A 16,761-nucleotide genomic window follows, 5' to 3' on the forward strand; every position below is an offset into this window, starting at 1 on the left:
AAAACTTAGTGCTTTCCAAAAGTCTTTATCATTTGGTATCCTATTGTGTTCAAAAGGGGGAGAAAGTAGTATTTCAAAAATAGTATATCAAAACCCTCTTGAACACTAAGAGGTGGATCTCTTTTAGGGGGAGTTTTGTTTAGTCAAAGGAAAAGCATTTGAAACAGGGGGAGAAAATTTCAAATCTTGAAAATGCTTTTGCAAACTCTTATTTATTTACCTTTGACTATTTGCAAAAGATCTATGAAAAGGATTTACATAAGGTTTTGCAAAAACAAAACAAGTGGTGCAAACGTGGTCCAAAATGTTAAAGAAACATTCCTTGCATATCTTGTAAGTAGTTATATTGGCTCAATTCCAAGTAACCTTTTCACTTACATTATGCAAACTAGTTCAATTATGCACTTCTATATTTGCTTTGGTTTGTGTTGGCATCAATCACCAAAAAGGGGGAGATTGAAAGGGAATTAGGCTTACACCTAGTTCCTAAATAATTTTGGTGGTTGAATTGCCCAACACAAATATTGGACTGATTAGTTTGCTCTAGTGTATAAGTTATACAGGTGCAAAAGGTTCACATCTAACCAATAAAAAGATCAAGTGTTGGATTCAATAAAGGAGCAAAGAGGCAACCGAGGGCACCTCTGGTCTGGCGCACCGGACAGTCCGGTGTGCCACCGGACAGTGCACAGTACCTGTCCGGTGCACCAGGGGACTCAGACTCAACTCTTCGCCCTCGGGAATTCTCGGAAGCCGGCGCGCTATAATTCACCGGACTGTCCGGTGTGCACCGGACATGTCCGGTGCTCCAAGGAAGCTCGGCTTCCTAAACTCGCCAGCCTCGGGTTCGCGCGACAGCCGCTCCGCTATAATTCACCGGACTGTCCGGTGTACACCGGACTGTCCGGTGTGCCAGCGGAGCAACGGCTCCCTGCGGCGCCAACGGCTCCCTGCGGTGTATTAAATGCGCGCGCAGCGCGCGCAGAAGTCAGAATCGCCCATGCCGGTGCACCGGACATCAAACAGTGCATGTCCGGTGTGCACCGGACACCCAGGCGGGCCCACAAGTCAGAAGCTCCAACGGCTAGAATCCAACGGCAGTGATGACGTGGCAGGGGCACCGGACTGTCCGGTGTGCACCGGACTGTCCGGTGCACCATCGAACAGAAGGCTCCAGCCAACGGCCAAGTTTGGTGGTTGGGGCTATAAATACCCCAACCACCCCACATTCATACCAATCCAAGTTTTCCAACTTCTAACCACTTACAAGAGCTAGGCATTCAATTCTAGACACACTCAAAGAGATCAAATCCTCTCCAATTCCACACAAAACCCTAGTGACTAGAGAGAGTGATTTGCCGTGTTCATTTGAGCTCTTGCGCTTGGATTGCTTCTTTTCTTTCTCACTTGTTCTTGTGATCAAAACTCCATTGTAATCAAGGCAAGAGGCACCAATTGTGTGGTGGCCCTTGCGGGGAAGTTTTGTTCCCGGCTTTGATTAGAGAAGAGAAGCTCACTCGGTCCGAGGGACCGTTTGAGAGAGGGAAGGGTTGAAAGAGACCCGGCCTTTGTGGCCTCCTCAACGGGGAGTAGGTTTGCAAGAACCGAACCTCGGTAAAACAAATCTCCGTGTCTCATTTGCTTATTCGCTTGGGATTTGTTTTGCGCCCTCTTTTGCGGACTCATTTATTATTACTAACGCTAACCCCGGCTTGTAGTTGTGTTAATATTTGTAAATTTCAGTTTCGCCCTATTCACCCCCCCTCTAGGCGACTATCAATAACGCTTTGGTGAATCGGTACGCCGCTATCCGCCATTGATTCAGAGATCTGTGGTGAGGATTTAATTAAAGCGAGATCTAACCGTGCCCGCACGATGTGGATCCAACGGTCAAGACTCCAAGCCGCAAGGGGTATGCCATGATCTATTCTACACCGACCATTTCCAGATCACCGGTCTAAGAAGCGTCTCCTTCCTTGAGTCACGCCGCGGCCTAGCGAGCACCCGGTAGGGGCGTTCAACACCACCGGCGCGCCCAATCGCTGCATCTGCGCCCACGGACTCAATTGCGCAGCCCGCAAATGGATCGAGAACTTGACTACCCTGATTTCGACCGCCCTCTTCCCCCGCGATGATCCTGCCCCCAAGCCTGATGGCACATGCTACGCGCGGTAAGGGCGGAGGTTCAGAGGGTCACATACCAGAAGACGCCGCACGAGCCCGACGGTGTACGCGGAGGACGATGATGGCCGCCGGTGGTCTGACACGTCGAGATCCGTTCGTCCATGGTTGCTACGGCGGAGGCGAGAAGGGCCAGTGCGTCGAGTACTAATGGAAAGGACCTGGGCACCGCTTGCTGGAGATCGGAATCCACGACCATGGCGTGGATGGTCCGGGTTTGTGCGCTGACCTGATGGGAGAAGGGGTCTAGGGGGGTGCTTATATGCACGGATGAAGCCGCGAGGGCGGCGGGCGGAACAGCCCAGGAATCCGGCAAGCGCGCAGCTAGCACGCGGTAGTTTCGCCGCCGAAGTCGCGCAGGAAGCGGAATCCACCGCGCAATCCCCGGTGTTCAGTTTGATCCACACTGGCCAACGAACCGTGCGTAGCTACTATGACCCGGCCAATTCGTGGAGGTTTGTTACGAACAGAATCCGGTTTGCGGCAGAGTAGGAGCTCCGGTCGCGGCGACCCCAACAAACTGCGCGCATTTTGCTCAGGTGGTTGAAGAAGACGGTGGAGCTGACCAGCGGGTCCCCGAGCGCAGCGAGACCGAGTCCCACGCGACGCGAGCAACCCGGCTGACCAGGTGTCCCCACATGTCGGCGCCAGGCATTAAAGTGGCCGCGCGCAGGGGTGGGTTAGGTGGGCCGCGCGGTTTGTTTCTGTGGTTGGGCCGAAAGCATGGTCCTGGCCCATTCAAGCGTTTCCCCCCCTTTTCTTTTATGTTTTGTTTTTTTTTCTGTTTTCTTTTATTTACAATTCTTTTGAATCCCAATTTTGAATGCAATCTCAAATGCAAATTTAAACTCCTTTGAATTAAGCATATTGGTCATACCAAATTATGAGGGTTTTATTTAATTATAATATTATTTTATATTAGATATTACTTCCTTCTTTCCTCTAATCCTCTTCTCGTTATTATTTTATTTTTGTTCATATTATTATTGTTTTAAATACACACACAAAAATCCAAGGTTATGCCATGGTTTATTTCTTTTGTCTTAGTGGAGTTTTACTTATTTTTAATCATGATCAGACACATGTGATGATAGATAGAGATGCACACACATACATGATTGTAATTTCTCCTTTTTGATTTTCTTACAAAGTGGGTATTACAAAGATTTAGGACAAACCGATTCCTCTCAATTCCTCCCCTACCCCCATCCTCTTCGTCTACCTCCAACCAAGTGGTCATGGAGGGGGGAGGAGGGTCTCAGGGTGCTGGCTGTTGTATGTGCACAGTCTAGGCCATGGCGGTGATGACATGGCCACGGGCAGCCCCGACACGGGCATGGGCGGGCAGTCCGCGCCGAACCTGCTGTCGTGGACCACCAGGTTCGACGCTCGCCGCGGCGGCGAGCCGCAGAACAGCGGCGGCTACGGGGACGACGACGACAGGCCGCTCTCGTCGCCCTGGAAAGAGCGTTCCGATAGGGACACGTCAGCGCCATGTACTAAAAAACACAAGTCCAGCGGCAGAAGGATCCAAGCACCTTCGAGAGGAGGAGGTCGAGCAGATCCGTGCCGGCGTCGGAGAAGCCGCCGCTCTGGTGGCACCGCAGCGGCGCCGCGGGGCACCGCGGCTTGGGGCAGAAGAGCGGGCTCTTGGCGTCGGCGGCTGCGAGTGAAACCCTAGCGTCGTTGGGGCGACTGAGAGAGACGAGAGAGAGGCGAGAGTGGGAACCGCTGTGATTGAGGAGAGTGAAACCCTAGTGTCGTTGGGGCGACTGAAGTCGGGCCAGGCCGGTCAGGGAACAAACAAGCTCGCGTTTCCTTTCAGCCAGGCCACAAAATTGTTTTGGGCTCGCCTCAGTCAGGCTCCCGGACTGGGCCAGGCAACCAAACATATCCATACTGTATGAAACGGGCCTGGTCGTGGGTTAGGCCAGGCAACCAAACATATCCATAGTGGTTGCTTGCTCGGACGTGGTCCACCCAGTCACTGCTCGTTGTCTGCAAATACATGGCGCGACAGAAACATAAGACAAGCCGAGCGTAGAGTTTCCACTTTCCACTGGTAGTCCACCGTCAGCACGAACGGACCTAGGTTTAGAGCGCCGGAATAGGAGTCGAAGGAAGGGATATGGAGACTTACATCATGAGTTAATTAAAAAATACAATGGTATTTTTAAAGGTGTTTACGCATAACGATGGTGGAATTGGTGCTTTATAATTTGATACACCAACAGTCCACCTATTTATAATTTGATTGATTTTGTCACTTGAACTTTCAATATAGTGCTAACTTATTAGTACACTATAGCATTTAAAGTGGGTACTTTGACTATTATTGAATATTAATTGGGTCAAGGTCACATTTATCCAACAGAAATCTTTCAAATTTAGGAAAAAACGATCATAATAAAAGAGTTTTAAACATACGACATTTTATGTTCTATTTGGAAGCAACCTAGTTTTCAATAAACAAGTTCTAGGAGAGGCTACTTTCTTGGTTTCTAATTAAATGAGAATCTAATTTTTATAAACTAAGCCATAAACTGATATGTTTGAAATCGACTTAATACTTATAAACCAGTTTTATAAAAACCGGGGAAACTAGGTGCTTCTAAACATAGCCTTCAAAAGCAAAAAACAACAACATTATTTACTTCGTTCTGACGAAGTCAATATTAACTACATCTTTTCTCGAGGGTCGAGGGCTCGAGGCCACGCCACTACGCCGGCCCCAACGGCCCAAGCCAAGCGGTCCAGGCCACGGGCTCGTCGGTCGTCGCCTCGCGGGTCTCAACTGCGCTGCCTCCGGCCCTCCGGGTGATCACGTCGCGACGCCGCAACCAAGCTTCCGAGTCCCGACGACGACCTGCCTTGTCCAGTGGTAAGCGCAGCACCACCAAACCTCCGGCCCCTCTGAACCGGCCAGAGAGCTCGGGTCATCGAATCACGTTCTTCTTTTAATTAGTGCCATCAGGGCTCGAGAGTGCGGTGCTCCAATTCGATCCCAGGGGCTCCATACAGATACAGTGCCCCTGTTAGGGATATAACTCGCGTCTAGTTTTCATCCTTACGACCTTACCTCACTTTAGTTGTTGATGGCCCGGGCGGCGCAGGACCCTCGGAGATGTTCTGGCCATCGATTCCCCGTTCTTGCTTATGTCTGGATGGTGCAGAAGGTTTCGCCCCGGGTCTCTGGCTTATCTGGAGATTGTTTCACGCTTTTGTTTATATATTAACAGTGTTCATTGCATGAACTTTCTTCATTGTACAAGGATAGATGTTGACTTGTTTCTAAATCATATATTGTGTTGTACCAATTGAATCATACTGTTCAGATTTCATTGGACAGAGTTATGAGTGCAGTGGAGGAAGATGGATGTAGTTTACGGTGTGATCTATGCGACACTGAGATTGTACACAGCATGGCAGAACTCCTGCTTCGTGGATTGGCCACAGCTTCAGTGGACAGCACCACGGGCGATATATTCAAGAGCGCATCTTCTGTAGCTGCTGCTGTGAAGACTGAGCTAGAAAATTATATGCTTGTGAGAACTGAATCGCTTATCCGTGAGTTTGTCGATGGAGCCCAGGATCATTCAGATCAATTGATGAAAGCCTCCACAAGGCCAACCGAGTTCCTATCAGACTTGATTGGCGACTTCGTGGCATCCAAAAGGAACTTGCTGAGCCATGTGTCTGGGTTTTTGTCCAGTGAAAGCCGCTTGAACAGAATTAAAGATTTTATGCAGAAGATGGAGATGGAGAATGTGTGGACACTGGACGTAAGGCAGGCTACCTCAGAGACTATTCTTGAAAGCATAGACATGAAGTGCATTTTCCACTGCCCCGAAAAATTTGTTGAGCAAGACAAGCTGGTAGACCATAGAAGTCGGTGCAAATTTAGAGTCGTGGGCTGCGAAAATGATGGATGCTCAGTTTCACTTTCTGCCATTCATAGTGAGGAGCATGACTCCATCTGTCCATTTAAGGCCCTGCCATGTGAGCAGCTGTGCGAGCAACATGTTATGCGCAGCGAGATGGATAAACATTGTGCAACAGTTTGTGCTATGAAGCTTATTAACTGTCCTTTCTACCATGTTGGATGTGAAACAGCCTTTCCACAAGGTAATCTTGAGAACCACTGTTCGAAGCTACTTCAAACGCATATGTTGTATGTTCTCCAAGCAAGTACAAGACAAAATGCTGCTGTTAATGATATGAATCAACGATTACAACTTCTTGAGAAGGTTAGTATAATATTTATTTGCTTCTCTCTAACTGGATTTAAACTGTACTGTCCTATAGAAGTTTGAATGTATACGCAAAACCCATTTTTAATTTAGCTTATTATTTTGCCTGATGTATCATGTATGTAAGCTCCGAGTTAAAAGAAAAACTGACGGTTATTTAACTAAACTTGATCTGTGAGTAATTGTTGAGCTGGTGAAAGAGTTAGAAGGCAACTGTATGCCTCTGTGTGCTGGCATAGCTTTGCCAAAGCTATCAACGTGCTGGAGTAGGTGATATATTCTACACTAAAGTGTAATAATTGGCTCATACTAAGGCTTGCAACTCTTTCTATCTTTTACGGTTTTCCAAATTGGTAGATGGTTTGATTATTCTTTAATATTATTACAGGCTCAGTCACTTAACGAAATCTCTGGGGCTTTAGATGTTAGGTCGCTCACTCTGATAATAAAGGAGCAAGAAGCAAAGATCAAGGATCTTGAGAGCGGTATCAAAGCACAAGAAGCAAAGGTGAAGAAACTTGAGAACGAGCTTAGGTCGAAGAATGCACGATAACTTCCTACACAAACCAGAGTGGCATACTTTAGGACCTGTAAATAATCAGTAGCACTGACATATATTTGGAAATTATGTTTTTTTGTTCATATAAAAAGTATAGAGAATTGCAGGGTTTAGACTTCAGAATATGAACTTCTCTTGGGTTATCTTTTAAGTTGATGTAATTGATGTTTTGATATTTTTATATGATATATTGATTGCTTGGATTATTATGGGGATTAGTTGTATCCGAATCGTCTATTATCTCCTTTGTTGGTTTTGTCCCATGTTGGCTTTCTTGTAATTATGTTAGGGCGCTTAGAAGAGTAATTCATAAAAAATATTGATAGGTTCTGGGCTTGTACATAGCAATACTAATGTGATTGGAAGCATTTACCACATGATGTGTGGAACACTCCTTAGCAAATACAAACATTGCCAATCACTAAGACAGATTTTTTGTGCAAATATATCGTGTATCAGTCATATGTCAATGCAAGGTTGATCTTCCACTTGAAGATATCAGTATATCGCGATGATATTGGCCTCAAAGCTAATCATTAAGCTGCATTGATTACATCCGATGCTGGTATGTGATCCCACTGACTTTACTAGTACTTCTTTTTAAAACAAATGTTATGCTTCTAGCATGCATAGCTGCTCCTTATAACGGAAGTTCTCATACTTGTCTTTTCAATCCCTTTGGATTATATGAGCTGTTTATCTGTGACTGTTACATTGCGTTATGCAGTTCCCAGCTGATTTAAGCATCAAATGATTAATTATGATTAAAAATCGCATGCACATTGCATCCCAACAAAGTATCAGAAACCATTTCTTCTGTTTTCCTGTTTGATTTGATAAGCATCCACCTCATCAAGGTTAGAAATCCATCATAGCAGGGCAAATGCCAAATTATTACCAACAATATATGTTGCATACAGGAGTTTGAAGTCACAAGAAACTGACAGACAAGTTACCAGGAACTGATTGGTGTCAATGAACGAGGGGAGAGATTTCTGTCCCGTGTACTCCTTTATGTGAACATTATGTTATAAGGACTGGTTAAGGTAATTTAGTTAACTTGCACTACTATGTCAGCAGGTCAAATTGCACTGGTCCTCGCAGAATTTTGGAGTTCCTCCTTTTGCTTTGAGCATTGTATGTAACATCAACATAACCTATCTTGTTCTGGGAATCTGGGTAACTACTATAATCACATGGTTTATGTACTGGATGACACATCATACTGATTCACTACTTAGCAGGAATGTCTCCATAATCTGAAGCCTCTTCTTCATGTGGATGCGATTCCACAGGTGGTTTTCCACTGCACTTTTCTTGAATATTGCCACAATATCATTGCTGGTTGTCTGTTCCCCAGCTTTTGGATGTGACCACAATCACCCTGCAAAATCTTGCAAACTTGTTTCCACTGCACTTGCATATGTGCATGGCACTATGTACATCTTTTTCATCTGTAGGCTTTCATGGTGAAGACACCATCACAATCTCGTCACTGTCATGGCTATTTGCCTCAGATTTGAGGAAATAATCACAGGCAGCCTCCAAAATCTTGCAAACTTCTCTACGGTACTGCACCAGAATACAGTTCATGCCAAGAATAAAAACCATCAACGGTGTTTCTGAAAATATCAGTATTAGGTTCACTATTTGATCTTACGGTCGATATAATTAGAGGGTTGTGTGGTGCAGAGCCAATTCAACTCACCAGGGGCGGAGCTACGTGTAGTTATTGGGGTCAGCTGACCCCTATACAAATATATTCTTAACTAATGTATTTAGATGATGATTAATGGAGCTGACCCCAATGACTTGTCTGGCTTCGCCCCTGCAACTCACTTGACCATCTTTCTGTCACATTACTAATTTGGCAGCAGTAATGGCTTAGAGCAAAAGAGGTTGCCTTAGTCATAGAACATTCAGCTACCACACTGAGATTAAAACTGATCCTTTCTGCTTCGGGTTTAAGATTGCTAGAGAGTGTGTTATGTATGTGGGCCGGTACCACTATTGGGCCGCCGACCTATTAGGGTTAGGGTTCTGAGTCTATATATATGTACCATACTATGCAATATATCAAGTAGTTCACTCTACAATCTTACATGGTATCAGACTAGGTTAGGACTTTCTCTCTCACCCCAAAGCCCTGGAGGCTCAACCTTCCCTCTCGGGGGTGCCCCCCGTCCCTATTTTCTCCCTCTTCTCCCTCCTCTCTACCACGACAGTCGGCAGCAGGTCGGTGCGGACTCCCTCGCCGCAGGCCGTCAGCCATTAATCTACGGCCCCCACCGGCCGCCGGATCTCTCTCCAATGGCGGGCTCGACCTGGGCAGACTTCATCGACCGAGCCTCGGCTGGATCTTCTGCCGTGGACGCCCTGGCAGTGGCAGAGCACCTGTTATGGCCAACTATGGCTTGAGCCATACCTAAAAATCATGTTTGGTGTAGTGGTAAGTTCATATTGCTTGCAATCAACAGGTTCCAGGTTCGAGTCCTATGTGTTGCATCATGTTTTTCTCCTTTTTTGTCCTTCTTCAGCCATACCTCATTATTATTTTGTCCTCCGCCACTGGCCCTGGTGCATGGCTGTCGTCGTCGCTCCTCTTGGCTCCCCTGCCGTTGCGCCATGCCTCCCTTCCGTGCGCCGGCATGGAGCTCGGCCAGGCTCCTTGCTCCCTCCTCCCGGCGGTGCATGCGAGCGTTGCCGCCATGGACTCTGGCTGGCGCACTAGCCGCCGCCGCCGCAGCCTCGGCGGCGACATGCAGGCGTGCTAGCAGCCTCCCTCTTCCTCTCCCCAGCGTCGGCCACCTCCCCCCTGTCCGCGCCGACACGCAGCAACACCTTGCTCCCCCTTTGACCTTCTCTCGTCGCCGGCGTCAAACCCCCTCCCTGCTAGGCCCGGTGCAAGCCCCTGCCAGGCCCGGTGCAAGCCCCTGCCCGGTTGGAACCGCCCCGTCGCCATCCCCCTTCTCGTTGAATTCGTCGCTGCCACGGCCTTCCCAGCCGGATTCACCGTTGTTGCGACCCTCCCGGCTGGACCCGCCGTCTCTTTGGCCGGATCGCCGTCTTCATGGTTGGATTCATCGTTGTCGTGGATTTCCCGGTTGGATCTGCCGTTACCCCTTCTACTCTGTCGTGGGCTTGGCCACCTTGACTTGCGCAGACGCGCGCGCTGCCGTCAGCCTTCCTAGCGGGGCTCCTCGACGACCGGACGACCGAAGAAGCAAGAAGGTCCCCAGTCTGCTACTGCTCTTCTTTTGTTGCGTCACCCTGCCGATCGTTGCCGCTTGAACATCGACCCCTCCGAAGAACGAGGCTCCCATTGCGTGTCTCCCGACCACGTCCGCCTCGACTTCGCCTACCTCGACCTCTAGGGGCTATCATCCACATGGAGTGCACACCGGTCTCTACTCCAGCCGCAACACTCGCACTCTCACGACGCTGCGACTATGGGAGGATTTCAACCCATCGGCTCCTACCTTCGACTTCTACTCCAGTTTCATTGTATGTGGTGCCTCCGTTGCGACTGCGGGGGATGTTAGACAATGTGTCATGTATGTGGGCCGACATCACTGGTTGGCCGCCAACCAATTAGGGTTAGGGCTGAGTCTATATATGTAACTATCCTATGCAATATATCAAGCAGTTCACTTTACAATCTTACAAAGATGGATGGAGTTTTAAGAGGTTAGAAATTATGATGTTACAAATTGGTCCAATAAATTGAATTCGGAATTATAAATGACTGTTCTTCCATTTTCTTGTTTTATGGAGTTGTGAAATATTAGTGAACCCTCATGTCACCAGTGCATTTTTTTTGGCTAGGAAACTGTATCACAGGTGTCATTGCATACCTCATCAGTTGCTCCAGATTTTATTCTGGATTGCAATATGCACCATTTCTTCATGTTTACACCTATTATGTGCAGAAAGATAATGTATATTATTGAAAATGTCCTGCTGAATAGATTTTATGGAAATGCAATTCAACTAACCGATCTTTATATTTACTTGACATGTTGAATTGGAGGTTGTTCTTAGCGACCACCTGCAGTGGATCTGTAAAAAATGTATCAGCCACAATTCTCCCTGATGAAAAGATATTTATGTTTATGCTATCAAAATCGAATAGCGCGCAGTCTTGTATGGAAAAGAAATGTTAAATCTTTATGATCTGTTAACTAGCATTACAGCTTCAGGGAAAAATATAAGTGTGTGACTGCATTAATTCAATAAGTGTTAAATTACTTATACATGTGCAATATTAACTGAAGAACGGCATAAAATGCAAAAGGGTGCTATTAAATATAAATTATTTCTGTGAACACATAAGTTACTGGATCTCATAGAACTACTAGTTTGCTGATAGATATCTTTCAAATACTCTAAGTATTCACTTTTGACTATTATTCTTTAAGAATATACTTATAGGCCTATAACAGATGCTAAATACCTCGAAGTAAGAACCAAAAGGAACATCATGTGCCTGGTGCTTTGTCTCATAGATCTGAAACCAGACAAATACTCATTCTTTTATCAACGAGAAAACTTCCCTAAGACATTTCATTGATATATCTGCTCTAAGTTATTGTTACCAAGTTCCTCTTATCCCTCGAGAAAGAAGCATGCTGCCATTCTGTCACTGCGGTGTCGGGAGGGCACAAAGGACTGTGGCATTGTGACCTGAAAGTCACTTCACGAACCTTGCCACCATACTCTTCTGAGGCACACCACCTGCTTAGCTGTAGTAAAAAAACATTATCTATTAAATGATGTTGATCATAACTGTTAGCATTCAAATTAGTAGCAGCTCCAAGAAATTAACATGAACAAACAGAGCATGCAGATAGTGCAACTGACAAATAGCCAAATAGACACCTTCAAATTTGTATCTTTTCTTGCGTCCCTATATTGCTGGAAAAACATTGAACTGTCACCTAATATTGTACTGAAAAACTTCTCAGGTGTACCAGGGAAGAACTTCTGCAAGATGAGTTATATCAGAATTAGGAAATGGGTTATGCATCAGAAGAATTGGAAAAAACAAAGTTGGATGCTCACACTGGTTATATCTGCAAGAACATGGTCATTGATGAAAGGTTGGAATTTTATAGCCTTTTCAATGTTTTTTTCTGGTGTCTTTGTGTTGTCCGTCTTACTGCTGAACACACTGTTATTTTCTATTTGTAGAAGTACATGTGCTCTCACCTGTTTTGGGGAGAGCGGGTATAAGCATCAAGTTAGTTTCTGCGAGAAGATAAGGAAAGATAAAGTTCAAATATGTACGGTACCTGTTTTTCAGCTTCCAAGGTTGCTTCATAACTTTGTAGTGCAGCCTCTAGAGCTCTAAATGTACGATTTCTACTCCAGAATGATGCGAAGGTATACCTGATCCTTCCTGAAAAATTATATGGTTGCTTAAGTTTAATGGTAAAATTCTCTTCATAGTTCTCCATCATGGTAGGTGAAAAAACATGGCACATATGTGATGGTGCTTTGTCTGAAGGAGTATTTATGCTTGAAAATAGTAAACTCAACCTCTCTGATTGAAGTTTTCAGAAATCTTGCAGACAAAACCCATAAGGCTACTTTTATAATTAGGTATGTGCTTGCATCTAACTTATTAAAAGGGCCAACCAAAATTGATTTACCATTTTGACTGCATGCACGAGGTGTTCCATGTCCACCTGCACCAGCATTAAGAAAAATAGTAATTGCTGGGTTGATAAGAGAATGCTGGCTTCTTTTTATCTGCAGGATAAATTCATTTGTATGTTAGCTCTCAACAAAAGAAACAGACACTATTTGTATGCCATAAAATGGCCATATGGATTGCATACCTCGTCTATGTCTTGCAATGGAATAATCACCTAAAAAGTGCAGGGCTTAGATACGGAACTCAATGGTATCATATAGGGATAGAATATGAAAAATTGGCCTGAAAGTTTTTGTCACTATTTTAATTCGATACTGCTAACCATTGATTGTGGCAGTGACCTTATTTGTGCCAGTTACCTGCTAGAAGAACAACTTAACTTTTACAGATTTTCTGAGGAATATGAAATGATATTATGGTGTGCCCTCATCATTTTGGGATTCGAAGAGGGCTGGAGAGAAGTCTAATGCACATTTCATCTTCAATTACTGTATATCAAACGGCTACATTAAGTTCCAGGAACCATTTTCAGAATATTTGCTTACATTCAATTGTTTGGAGAATACGTTAGAGTGGAAGCACAGATGCCATTGGGAGATGTACATACGGCCATGGAGCAAGAAACACCTGTCCAGAGCACAGGAGTAACTTTGGTGAACAATCTGCAAGGATAAGAGATAAATTAGATGTATCGATAAATTATAAGTTCTGGTCAGCATGCGATACTGCACGCCTACATATGGCATTATAATTTGTTGAGGAAAGTACTTCATCATGAGGAAGTTTATATATGATTTGCAGAGGGCCAATGCCTTCAATCATCGCTTGACGTTGCTTATTCAGTATCATCTTTCTCGGGGACTCAGCTCCATTGCATTCTTCAAAGGAGCTGGAAAACATGATTGAATTGGGATGATGTTTACATTCAGAAATGCTGGGGTTGTTTTTCCCAAAACAAGGTTACCTATCAGAATCTGGAAATGCTTTAGTTGAACGAAGACGCAGGCAGATCTGCAGCCAGATGTTTTTGGATTGTCAATACATGCTGAAATCCATTGAATTGTCAAGATGGACGCAAGTGGCATAAAATATTCAATCACAAATCTCCCATAAAATGCATGTTTTACCTGACCAAATTTGCTGTCCAGTTCGTACCAACTAGCCCCCGATTCGTTCTCAGTGAGAACAACTATAGTTACAGATCCAATAACTTTGCATTTGCACACAGTGTCCCAGTCATATATTGTTATGGTTACCTATGCAGAAAGCAACAATGCATGTCACACGTTTTATCATATCAAGTTTCTGGCATCAGAAATTCAGGGAAAAACCGTCTTCTTTCGATGTTCTGAACTTTTCATTCAGTGCCACTCTGGGGCTAGCGCACCATTGACCCAACCCTAACTTAAATTAGTATCCCAGCCGCTCTGAGGTGAAGAGGCTTCGGAGAAGCTATGCAGCAGAAAGCATAGCACACCCTGTACTCTCAAGTTTAATATGCTGCTTACCGATGGTGCTTTATACAACTTTCTGCAGGTTGGTATCCACAACTCAAATATTCAGTTCGATAGGTCTATGCTGTCATGTGGACCACTAGTCCTGAGTGGGGCTGGGGGTGGGATGTTGCCGTGGGAAAAAAATTGTCACATGATTATGACGCGGCAAAGCGCTTTTGTTTTTATTTTGTGTACTATTTTTTTAATCAAATTTCTCAGTGTCACTCAAGCAGCAAAAGGAAACGGTTTCGCTGTTCCTTGAACGAAGGTTCTAAAAAGCTGACAACTGTAGTTCTAGCGGTACTGCAGTGGCAAAGCAATAGTTTTGTATCAGAACAAGGCTGGCGTGCACAGGTACTGGGCCATCTGTAACGGAGCATTTGTCTAGAATAAACAAACTGTTGCTGTTCTCTCACGCTTCTGACAGACAAGCTAAGCAGTGTGGATGAATGCGTGGCTGGGTTAACTCGTGTTGAGGCATCCATCATTTTGCTGGGAACTGACACGTCCATAATCGAACTGAAAGTTCTAGCAGGCATGCTTTGAAGAGGGCTGGCTGCCTAGTCGCTTGGAATGCTGGTAGTAATAAATGGAACTGGAAAGATGGATACAGTGGCTTTCACTTTTTTTTCAGCTGTCTGCGCACTTCAAAATTCAAATGCAGTGAGGAACTGAGTAGTGAGGAGGCTGCTGGTTTTGTTGCTTACCTCTACCGGGAGTTGTTCGACCAGGAAATTGAAGTCCTCCCCCCACAGAGGGTTTCTCTGGCTGGGCACCATGGAACTGCATAGACAGTGTGAGCAGCCTCACTTCGCTGATCATAATCATTCACGAGCTCCGATTCCGAAGAATCAGCTGTGGAGGGAGGCAAGTAACAAAGCACCTGAAGCGCTTCTGGTCGGCGCAGGAGATGACGGCGAAAGGATCGGAGCTGCCGTCCAAGTTGGCGCCGATCAGGTACTTGGCCGAGAGCAGCTCCAGCTGGAAGCACCGCAGATCACACACACATACGAAGAAGGCTCAAGGCGTAAAAAAAACAGAAGAGAGGCATGCAGGTGCAATCCATCAGAGTTGCCAAATGCCATATGGGGATGGGAAAACATGCATGCATGTGGCAGTGGTTACCTTGACGACGTAGCCGCCGCCGCCCTGAGCGCAAGTGATATCATCAGAAGCCGCCTCGCCCCTCGCGCGGGTCCGGCGGCGGCCCGCGACTCGGTGGTAGGCTGCGGTTGCAGATGAACGCGCGGACGAGGCTGGCCTGTTGCCGCCGGTGGCCGTGGACTTGGCGTGCTGGTCCGTTGTCAGGAGGAAGAGGATGAGCGCGGCGATGAGCAGCGCCGTGGCGGAGAAGGCGACCTTGGCCTCCCAGAGCGACGGCAGGAGGAGGCCCAGCGCCCACGGCAAGCACGGGCCCATGCCGGGAGGATGGATCCGGCTGCAGAGTGCAACGGAAAACGTGCTGCGAGGCGACGATTTCCAATCGTTCGTCTGCTCGATCAAAATTCGAAGGTGCGTGTACGATTATGGGAGGTGGGATGCGGAGCTGCAGAGGGAATGGGAAGGGAAGGCGACTGGCGGAAGGCCTGCCACGGCCAGTGCGCTGGAGCATTTAAAAGTGAGCGGAGCGCGCGCGGGGTCGTCGGTGAGAACTACTAGCGGTAGCGGCTGGCGGCGTGCAGCCGAAAGATGCAATGATTAGCAGGTAGGTGCGTGCGGCACTGCGGCTGGACCTAGAGGCAATGGCCGAGGACGACGGTGCTCCACGCGTGCACCCCTAACGCCATTTTTAAGGGATCAAAGATCGAACTAGTAAATTGCTCGTAAGAGGAACTCCAAGAGCTTCCTAAGAAATTGTTCACCAAAACACCATATTAGGGGGTTGCTGAAAAAATATCCTAAAAAACAAAACTCATGTTAGAATACTAATAACCGGCCCCTTAAACTTTTAAAAGAGGCCACGTCATCATAGAATGGCACATATGTATAGATGACCAATAAACACGAGGCCCGTGAGCACAACACGAAGCCCGCTGTTTGGGCTCGATCTGAGCCCGGCACGGCCCGGTTCTATCACTACCGGAATCGAGCGCTTTGCCGAGTGCCTGAAGGCTGAAAAACACTCGACAAAGAGATCCCGGGGGAACAGTACATCGGTAACGACTTCTTTGCCGAGTACTTTTCATCAGGCACTCGGCAAATAAAAGTCGCTGTCACGGCGCCTGGTAACGGAGATGACGTCTTTGCAGAGTGTTCTAGTTGACACTCGGCAAAGAAATTACCTCTTTGCCGAGTGTCTACCAGCCTACACTCGGCAAAGGGTCTACCAGCGGGGCCCTTTGTCAGTTTCTTTACTGAGTGTTCTTGGAGGCACTCGGCAAAGCTTGCCTATTTTACCGATTGTCAGGGCCAGCCACAACACTTGGCAAAGAAGCTTTACCGGTGCCCAGGTGTTGCCTTTTCTATCGAGTGCTATGTCCATGACACTTGGCAAAACACCTTTTTGCCGAGTGTTACACTCGGCAAAGTGACTAGTATACACCTTTTTAATTTGTTTTTGCTATTCCATCCAAACAAACAAAAGATATCACATATACATCACAGATATCACATAATCAT

General features: G+C 46.3%; 2 protein-coding genes across 5 annotated transcripts; one reads left to right on the forward strand and one right to left on the reverse strand.

Annotated features, from left to right (window-relative positions):
- Nucleotides 1–4,838: 4,838 nt before the first annotated feature.
- On the forward strand, nt 4,839–12,379 carry LOC100192987 (TRAF-like superfamily protein). Of its 4 annotated transcripts, none has more exons than XM_035967682.1 (5): nt 4,839–5,062; nt 5,517–6,428; nt 6,820–7,555; nt 7,911–12,089; nt 12,181–12,379. In XM_035967682.1, exons 2-3 carry the CDS (start codon nt 5,535–5,537, stop codon nt 6,982–6,984), a joined length of 1,059 nt encoding a protein of 352 aa, XP_035823575.1. In that variant the 5' UTR covers nt 4,839–5,062; nt 5,517–5,534; the 3' UTR covers nt 6,985–7,555; nt 7,911–12,089; nt 12,181–12,379. The 4 variants fall into 4 exon arrangements, with proteins under 4 accessions (XP_035823575.1, XP_008681084.1, XP_020408638.1 ...); XM_008682862.4 differs by having other exon boundaries at nt 4,844–5,062; nt 5,531–6,428; XM_020553049.2 differs by having other exon boundaries at nt 4,884–6,428; nt 6,854–7,555.
- On the reverse strand, nt 7,863–15,755 carry LOC103627395 (BAG-associated GRAM protein 1). The gene is made up of 17 exons (XM_008647683.3): nt 15,268–15,755; nt 15,026–15,123; nt 14,850–14,925; nt 13,774–13,902; nt 13,611–13,657; nt 13,415–13,535; nt 13,192–13,308; nt 12,831–12,860; nt 12,642–12,741; nt 12,282–12,388; nt 12,052–12,198; nt 11,869–11,973; nt 11,586–11,732; nt 11,444–11,497; nt 10,986–11,049; nt 10,845–10,906; nt 7,863–8,562 (listed from the first exon to the last, which is right to left on the reverse strand). Exons 1-17 carry the CDS (start codon nt 15,559–15,561, stop codon nt 8,455–8,457), a joined length of 1,806 nt encoding a protein of 601 aa, XP_008645905.1. The 5' UTR covers nt 15,562–15,755; the 3' UTR covers nt 7,863–8,454.
- Nucleotides 15,756–16,761: the final 1,006 nt, after the last annotated feature.

Source organism: Zea mays, chromosome 5, assembly GCF_902167145.1.
Source record: "Zea mays cultivar B73 chromosome 5, Zm-B73-REFERENCE-NAM-5.0, whole genome shotgun sequence".
NCBI lineage: Eukaryota > Viridiplantae > Streptophyta > Magnoliopsida > Poales > Poaceae > Zea > Zea mays.